Source organism: Nelumbo nucifera, chromosome 3, assembly GCF_055504915.1.
Source record: "Nelumbo nucifera cultivar China Antique chromosome 3, China Antique-T2T, whole genome shotgun sequence".
Classification (NCBI taxonomy): domain Eukaryota; kingdom Viridiplantae; phylum Streptophyta; class Magnoliopsida; order Proteales; family Nelumbonaceae; genus Nelumbo; species Nelumbo nucifera.
In genome coordinates this window covers 96,659,598-96,669,477 of record NC_142651.1, presented here as the reverse complement: position 1 = coordinate 96,669,477, position 9,880 = coordinate 96,659,598, and the positions used below count along the sequence as shown (strand labels likewise).

Genomic DNA, 9,880 nt, shown 5'->3' with positions numbered 1-9,880 from the left:
AAGGGAGAAATTCTCAAAGGCTTAGAAGAGAGAAGGGGCAGAAATACAAAGCCACCATATTAGCTCTTGAAAAATTTTCACTATGGCAGTTAGGAAAAGCTACCTCGCCAACGATTAGTTCCGATACCATGTTCAAATTCGACAAACTGACCTATGGAATTTGAATCACGCTACCTCGCCTGAGTTGAAGAAACCGATGACCAATGCGCGTGATGCCGCAGCCATGGAGGGAGATCTATGCTGATGTGGAGGCATCCAATTCCAGGACAATGTAGAACACATATGAAGAAAGTTGATTTTATAGATTAGGAATAGGGAAGGGCAACCGAGGAAAAAACCATGAAGACGTATATCAAGATCAAGATTCCGATATGCACAGTCCAATTCCTCTTGAACTTACCAAAATAGCTCAGGGGAGGCTACTGGAATTGAATCTCTAAGTTGTCCGTCTTGTTTGCCAGTCCACTGTTCCTCCTCATCTTGATCCGTTTCACCGCAGCATCAGCTTGTGGCACCGCCGCTGGTACAGGGGTTGTTAGAGCCTACGTGGCATCTTTCGCAAAATATAGGGGTTGTCAGAGCCGAAAATCTTATACATAGCAATTCAGTCCACGTGGCATCTTTCTGCTCTTCAAATTTTGTTCCAAAATCCCTTTTACTAATTTTTTAAATTTTTAAATTTTTGAATTTTTTTAATTTCACATAGTCGATCAAGTTCATTTTTTAAGACCTTCCCACTCCCAACAAACAACTTATAAGACAGAATGAAAATCAATTACAATTCTAAGTCATTATACATTGAGAAACTAACTTCAAAATACAATTCTAAGTTGGGAGCACTAACACAATCATGGTACAGTGTGACAAGCTTCATTTGATACATTCAGAGAAGAAACTACTCCAAAGTATGATCATCGACCTTCCCTCAGTTGATTTTTAGAAAATGGATAGTTCTGTAGTGAAAAGGATAGCACCCGACCAATTTTACATTTTTTTGGTTAAATCCTCAGTTCGTGTTCAAGAGCAAACTACCATCCTTGTTTTTTGTTTTAATGAGAAGTTGTTGAAAAATATTGGGAGAAGATTGATCTCAATCGTCTCATTTCCCTGTTTTTGTTAAGTTTGCTTTTATCACCTCTCTGTTATAATATTATGTAGTATCGAATTATCAATTAGTAGTCGTCTCATCTCAAAGTATGGTCCAAAAACCGGTTTTCCAAAAACCGGTGGTAAAAGCCAAGCCCGAGCCCGATCTATCAGCAGGTCTAATTGTAAGAATGTGGGGCGTTATAATTTAGAGAGAGAGATTCATGCGTAAAATTATTTGGGAAGTGGCCACCACGTTTACATGTATTCATTCTCCAAAACTTTGGAAAAAACAAAAAGAAAAAAAAAAACAAAAAAGAGCCATCCTTTATTATAATTCTTGTTTATTAGAAACGTAGGTAGGGGTGCAACTTGGGCGGGCCCAGCCCGAGCCCGAACCAACTCAACCCGGAATTTTACATGGGCTGGGCTTGGATTTTTGGTTCTCGGGTTGGGTTCGGGCCTAAGAAGTCGGTTTTTTTTTTTCAGGCTGGGCTTAGGCCTAGCCCTTAGGTAGCCCGAACCCGGCCCAATTATATACATTTATAAATAATATTTGTATAAATATTTTGCATACATATTTATATACATACATAAATATATGAATATATATTTGCATAAATACATTTATATATGTGTAATTTTAGAGTGGGTTCATTGACTAACCCGAGCCCGGCCCAGGTCCAAACCCAACCCGAGTGCATCAAATTATAGGGCAGGCTAGGCTCAGGTTGAGAAAATCGAGCTTGACCTTGGGCTCAGGCCTTAAGCCCAAATTTTAGGGCCGGGCCTGGGTTGACTATAAACCCGAACCAACTCGCCTAACTTGCACCCCTAAACATAGGGATTGGGGATTTGGGAATGAAGAGATTTTAGGTTGTGGGAAGTGCAAATTCTGATTTAGGTGGCTTTAAAAAAATAAAAAATAAAATAAAATTGAAAAAAAATAGAATGAATATTTTGGAGCAAATTTTGAAGAATGGGCAAGGGTGATACGTGGAATAAATGGATTATATATATATATATATATATATATATATATATATATAGATAGATAGATAGATAGGGTAAATTTCTTAAACTATCCTTATGATTTAGTTAATTGACTAAGTATACTCTTATTGTTTGAAAATGGACTAACACTATCTTTATTATTTCTTACAATTGAGTAACCCTTTCCTTACCATTAATGCTCTATCACAATCTATGCACATGTGACCCCACGTGACCTATACAATTTTTTTAAAATCCAATATTACCCTCGTACCCTCTGAGCCACTCTCTCTTTATTCTGAGATCTCCCCCTCCGCCTCGGTCTCTCTCTCCCCTTCTCTCTTTTTCTCATTGTATGCTTACATACTACTGATAAACTCAGATTAGTACTAATTTAAAATACCTGTTTTCATTTCCTGTTAGTCTTTGGTTATCTATCGTGTTCAGATCTGCCGCTGCAACAATGAGTTGCAGTGACGGTGGCGATGATGAAACAGTAAACTGAGAGAGGACGCGGAGGAGAGAAGGAGAAGAAAAAAAAAGAAGAGAAAGTGTGAGAGAATAACAAAGATCGGAGAGAAAAGTGTCATCGCCGCTTCTGGTTCGAGTAGAGGTCGACAATGAAAGGTACTGTAAAAGGAGAGAGAAATGGGAGAGAATGGCCGGAGGGGTGCCGCTGGTTCACTGCCACCCCTCTGTTTTCGTTCGAAGAGTGGTCATCACCGTCCCAGTCAAAGAGAGAGAGAGAGAGGAGGGAAGTGGAGAGGGCCACCCCTGGCTACACATCACGGTCAGCGTGCGAGCAAGAAGCCACCATCAACACTGAGCTCAGAATGGACGGCTACCTCAGCCCATTCCTAGTCATCGGATAACAGGGGACAAAGAGGGAAGCCACGATCATCAGGCCAAGATCTTTGGTTTAACCTCTCTTTAACGACAGAAGATCTTCCGTTTTCAGCAGAAATTGATCCATTAACCGAAGGGGTGTCGCTGGTTTGCTGCCCCTCTATTTTCGTTCAAAGAGGGGTCATCGCCGCCGTTGGAGTGAGAAGCGGGGTGCCGCTGGTTCGCCATTGTGTGCAGCTGTGTCTTTCACTCTTCAGTGTTCGAAGAAGGGTGTCGCTGGTTCACCACCCCTCTATTTTCGTTCGAAGAGGGGTCATCACCGCCGCTAGAGCGAGAAGGGGGGTGCCGTTGGTTCGCCGCCTCTCTATCTCTTTCTTCCTTGTCTTTTTTCCCACCCCTTCCCTCATTTATTTTTGCATTTTGGATCATAGTTCACCATCGTCTTGAAACTCCCAAACTCGAGCTAGACGTCACAGTGGTGACAAACCGTAGATTCTCCGGCAGGCAAAATCCGATGTTATGAAAGGGGTTTTTAGGTGCAAAAATGATAGGGATGTATAATCTTTTTCGCCTTTATGTTAACAAACGTTAAGGGAAGAATTAGTCAATTATAAGAAACAGTAAGAATAATATTAGTCACTTTTAAAAAAATAAGATACACTTAATCAATTAAGTAAACCATAAGTAACAAAGTAAGTAAGGATTAGTCAATTGTACTAGACTATCATGTATCCATTCATGGGGAGCTCTAATTAAAACTGAAGTTATTAAACTCCTAAGTAACAAAGTAAGGATGGAGACAAAAAAAAGGAAAGTATCTTTGTGTACTCTTTATTCACGCAAGACATATTTATTATCCATTTCTTCACAAACACACATGCACACAGAAAATTGACTATCCAAAAATCTGTGCTTTTTATAAGACCTATCCAAAAATCTGTGCTTGAAAGAAACCTCATTTCTTCTTCAGAAGACCCCCTTGGGTATGTCAGATTATTTCATCTGAAGGTTTTGATCATTTTCTTCTCCCTTAGTTTTGCAATTAAGGTTCTGTTACCTTATAACAAGACCTCTTGTTAGTAAGAACCTTTTAACGCCCAATACACGTCGTCTCTGTGTTCTGGGATTTTGATTTTCAGGATTGGAGAAACATGTCCCAGATTCTTCCTTTTCCTATGATTCAACCTTGTCCCTGTATCGAGGAAAGGTTTTGTGCAGGAACTCGCATAAATACAAGGTGCATCTTCTTGAGAATGCTTCTTCCCGGTTTGACTAATTTATATGCATGCATAGCTTCTTACTTCACCCGAAACACAGATCACAATTTTCTCTGAAAACTGAAATACTCTTTCTCTAAGAGGGATTTACTGCTTCTTTCTAGGGTTTATCGCAGAACACTGGCTTGATCTGGATTTCGTTCTTAATTCTGTTTCCGAAGACCCATATTCTGTGTACAAAAAAATTGCTGTGCTCTTGTCAACCCCAAAATGTTGCTCTTCGGTTCTCAGTCCATGTTGTGCTGTGGTCGGCATCAAGTAACCTCTGATGAAGATACTGCAGACGTGCGAGAAGTTGGGCCGCATTGTAGCAACGACTTCCGTGTTCATGGAAATCAAGGTCACATACTCACAGGGAGGTTGTTGGAATTCGCCTCCGTGCCTTCCCACCAGTTCCAGTTAGAGTATTCAGCGCTCACTCAGCGGGGCTACGAGCCCCGTAGGCCTGGTAAAGAAAATCAGGATAGTTTCTGCATCAAGACCCAGGTCCAAGGTAACCCAAACCTCCATTTCTTTGGGGTCTTTGATGGGCACGGCGAGGATGGCGCCAGGTGTTCGACTTTTGTTCGGAATAGGCTGATGGAAATCCTCTCAGCCGATCCCTCGTTGGCAGAGGATCCTGTAGAAGCATACAATTCTGCCTTTCGGGCCACAAATTCTGAACTTAATGAAAGCGAGATAGACGATTCAGAGAGCGGTACAACTGCAATTACCGTCCTGGTCAGTGGTGACAAACTTTTCGTGGCAAATGTGGGTGACTCGAGAGCAATAATTGCTGTCAAGAGCGGGAGTCGTGTTGTTGCAGAAGACCTATCACAAGATCAGACACCATTTAGGAGGGATGAATATGAAAGGGTGAAGCTTTGTGGGGCAACGGTTTTGAGTTGCAGTCAGTTGGAAGGGGTCGATGATCCAGAAATTCAGTCATGGGGTGAAGAAAGTGAATGCGATGATCCCCCAAGGCTGTGGGTGGTGGATGATGAGAAGTGGATGTGTGGGACTGCATTTACAAGGAGCCTGGGTGATAGTATGGTTGAGAAGATTGGAGTGATTGCTGTTCCTGAAGTAACCACGGTTCAGCTCACATCTAATCACTTGTTCTTTGTTATTGCAAGTGATGGTGTATTCCAATTCCTCTCCAGCCAAGCCGTCGCCAATATGGTAAGCTTTAGGCCTTCTTCTTGTATTTTGATTATGTGCATTTCTCTATTTCTTTTTCAGCTGGATCTGGATTGACTCATTAGCCTGTTTTCTCATTTTATTTCTCCACATCCTCTCGTGAAATTTGTCCTCATCACCTAAGATGAATGGAGATGGACCAAATTCACTTAGGGGCCCTGTTTGGTTCGCAGGAATAGGGGTTTGGAATGGCTATTCCAATTCCAACTGTTTGGTTGGGCGAGATTCGGAATCCTATTCCCATTCCTGTTTGGACCAAACAGACTATGGGAATAGACAATTCCAATTCAGAAGAATTTTGATTTCAATTCCAACTGCGAACTATCTTAAATAAATGGGAGTGAGGGGCTGTTTGACAAGTCTTTTTTAAGTAGATCTTTCAAGTTTCAATATCTCAGTAGATCAAAACCATAAGTATCCTGGTCTGCCGTGGTCTACCGGGCTGTTAAGCAAAACATTTTAGACACAGAAAGATGGGCTTCCTGATTTTCGGCCATTTTGGGCTCCTACAAGCTTTCTACTTTTTAAACATGGGTCTTTCTAGCTTCTTATGTTTTATTGCTAAATGGAAAAAGACCATTAAAAAATTTGAAAAACCATTAAAAAAAGATTTACCAAATGCCTCCTAAATTTTGTTATTAACTTGTATCAGAGTTATATCAACGGAAAAAATTAATCCATGCCACATGAAACCAAGACGCTGACCATTTGCATTAATAGAAGCAGTTGGCTCCTCACCAGCCGTTCTTTCATGAAGTACAAAATTTGTCATCCTTTCGGTATTATCCTCACAAGTGGATTTGCACTATCCTTTTACTCAATAGTTGCTTCGATCCATGACTATAGGTAGGGGTGTTCAAATTCGGTTGATAAATCGAAAATCAAACCAAACCAAATAAGCTAATTTGGTTTTCGGGTCGGTTCAATTTTTATTTAAAAAAAAAAAATCAATTTTTGGTTTCGGATCAGTTTGACAGAAATTTTCAACAGAATCGAACCGAAAATCGAATTAATGCTGTTGTTTAGTTAAGTATATTAAACATTAATGTTTTATTTAATATTTTATGCTAATTAATCATTATATTTTCGAATAAACAATTAATAATAGTTAATTAAAACATAGACTTATTATTAATTGTTTATTAGTCATTAATTGTTCATTAATCATTAATTACTTTTGAAAATGGCCAATTCGCCCATAGAGCTTTGGGTCCATTTTAGCTTTTAATTAATAATAGCCAATTAATTAAAACTATTGTGCTTTGGGGTAATTCTAACTTTTAATTAATAATTGTTAATATTAATTAACTAAACCATTGGGTTTTGGGGCCATTTTAACTTTTCATTAATAACACTTATTAAATGCTTGTCATTTATGTGAAATCAGGGTCCAATCAACTGAAAATCGAATCAAACCGAACCGAATTTGATTAGGGTCGGTTCGGTTAGAAGAAATGATAAAACCAAATAGTCAGTTAGATTCTCGGTTTGAACCGAACCAACCGATTGTACACCCCTAATTACAGGAAAACCTATTTTTGTTCCCACAAATGATCCCACCTTTAGGCTGCCTTTTATTTGTGATGAAAATTTGTTTGTTTGTAAATCTGATTTGCATTCCTATTCGGTAAAAAAAAAAAAAATTGTCTTATTTGTCTCATATGCACTTATTAGTCGTATAAATTTTGCATCTAAAATTGATGCAAAGTTTACACTCCAACCTGATCACAGACCCAATTTTACTTTCACAAATAAACAAGAGGTCAAATCTGAAGCAAAAATAAATCAGAATTTGCACTCACCCTATTTAAACTCCCATGCATTTATACCAGTGCAAATAAAAACGCAGCCTTAGTTTCTTGCATTCTCCCTATTTCATCAATGATCAATCCAAATATTATTAGGGCAAGGCCCTTGGTGCTTCTCATTTGTCATTCTTTTATCTGCAAAAGTTTGTCTATAGTCCCCCAGAAACGTTATATCTAAATATTTGGGGGCAACAGACGTGTCAAATTGTCATCTACATCACAATTACCCTAGATGTAGTCCTAGGGGAAAAACAATCGTCTATCAAGGAGTGATCATTTTCCACCCGATTCAAAAATATTGGATTTGGACTTAGGTTTTGCGTTGAGGCCCATTCCCAGTCTCAGCCTGCATTAAGCTGAAAACTCTCTAGGCTGGGTCTGGGCGGAGGATCAATACTTTAGGCCTGGCTGACATACACCCACACTTATATATATATATATATACGTAGATAGAGAGAGATATATGGTATAATGTATAACAAATTATATGATGTAATATAAAATATTTCATGTATAAAAGAAATAAGCCTTGTTTAGAACTGCTTTATGGTAAATCATTATCATTCATGCCTTATCCCAACTTTATACCTGTTCATCCTCTACTACAAATTCTTCCATTTTTTTCTGTAGGTGATGAGATACAAAGATCCTCGGAATGCATGTGCTGCCATTGCTGGAGAATCATATAAGTTATGGTTAGAGAATGGCTATCGAATAGACGATATCACAATAATTGTCATAAATATCAAGCATCAGTCTAATGTATGAACGAGACAAGTATTCCTCTGAATGGAAATACATTAGATTTTCAAGTGAAACCAAAACCCAACCTAAAAAGGTCAAATCGGATTAGGTTGGGTTGAAATTTGGATTCAAAATTATGAACTTGATTTCAGGTTGAGTTGAGGCCTTAACCTGAACCTGACTTAACTTTATATTTTTATGTATAAATATCATATAAACATACATTTATGTATCTGTATTTATAAATGTATCAATGTATGTATGCATGTATATTGTATGTCAAAAGTTTCAAGGCAAAATTTCTCTAAAACATGATTACTATGTTCTTTTACACATAACAATGCATTAATGCTAATATTGAATTGACATGAACCCCTAGTCTTGGAAATAAATACATTTAAGAAAAAATAGAGAAGAGGGGCCAACCAAACATGAAATTATTGTTAGGGATGCAAACGGATCGGATCGGATTCAAATTAAGATATATTCGAGTCTGATCTGATACTGTTTATGTCAGATCCGATTGGATCTGATAGGACTCGGATTTGAATTCAAGTCCTATCGGTAAGTTGGATCTTCGGATCTAATCCAATCCACATATTTTCTTTAAAAATTAATAAATTATTATAAGAAAATAAAATATACTAATTTAAATAAAGTAAAAACAAAAAAATACAAGTTTTTTTTAATTATTTTCATTATGTATATATATGTTTTTATAAAAGATAAATAATATAACAAATTTATAAAAATATATTTATAAAGAAATAAATAACATATATATATATATATATATATATATATATATATATATATATATATATATAATATCGGATCAGATCTTCTCATATCAGATAGGGGTGATCCGAATCCGATCTGATCAGGGGTGATACGAATTCAATCAAATAGGATCGAATTTCAGATCGGATCGGATCATGATTTGATCCATTTGCACCCCTAATTATTGTGTTGGGTTAAGGTTAGGGTTAGGGGTTAAACAACTCAAGTTGTGTTGGAATTGACCTCAGCCCAGCCCATCTTTCACTGCTAAATAAATAACTTTAAAAGACTGTAAATTTTGATTAGAGTAAATTGCTGAAACCTCCCTGTAATTTTTGACAGTTGCAGTTCAGTACCCTGCTTTATGTTAATAACATTGTCCTCCCTAAACATTTTGACATTGATGCATCTACACCCCTCCGTTAACTCAAGAATCAACGTTAAAATTTTAATGGAAATTGTTGATGTCAAGATTGCCCTTAGATGAAAACATGTGCCCTTACACTAACGAAAGTACCTTGAAAAGAATCATTTATATCCTGCTTGAATAGTGTGTTATAACCCACCTTGACCCACACCCACCTCAACCTACTTGCTTTGATTTGTATATCCACGAGACTCAATATTCTTCTCAAAACACACAAAAAAAATGTATGAGACACAAAAATTGATAAAACTTTTAAAAAAGATCCACTAAAAAATTCAACTTTTAAAAAAAACATAAAAATGATTTTTTTTTTCAAAAATATATTTCAATCGAAAAATCAAGATTGTAGAAAAACAAAAAAAAAATGATAAAATTAAAAAATATATATTTCAATAAAAAAAGTAATGTAGAAAATATATATAATTTGTAAAAGAATTCAAAAAACATATATAACTCAACAAAATATACATAAATTGTAGAAAAACAAAGTTTCATGAATTTTATGATCAGTGTAATAGGGAAGGGCAATTTTAGAAGCCAAAATACGATTCAAACAGTCAATGTTGGATATTTTGGAAATTTTGCCTGCTTTCATGAGCTCAAGAAAATGGAGGGGTGTAGATGCAACATATCAGAAAGATCAAGAGAGCATAATGAACTATCAAAAAGTATAGGGGAGGTTTTTGACCAATTAAAACTCATCCATGAATTTTGATAAATAATACCTGACTCCTTACCAT

At 37.0% G+C, this 9,880-nt stretch overlaps 1 protein-coding gene across 1 annotated transcript; it reads left to right on the top strand.

Annotated features, from left to right (window-relative positions):
• The first annotated feature begins 2,547 nt into the window (after positions 1 to 2,547).
• LOC104586862 (putative protein phosphatase 2C 35) lies at positions 2,548 to 8,218 on the top strand. Its single transcript, XM_010244231.3, has 3 exons — positions 2,548 to 4,162; positions 4,307 to 5,363; positions 7,820 to 8,218. Exons 2-3 carry the CDS (start codon positions 4,413 to 4,415, stop codon positions 7,955 to 7,957), a joined length of 1,089 nt encoding a protein of 362 aa, XP_010242533.1. The 5' UTR covers positions 2,548 to 4,162; positions 4,307 to 4,412; the 3' UTR covers positions 7,958 to 8,218.
• Positions 8,219 to 9,880: the final 1,662 nt, after the last annotated feature.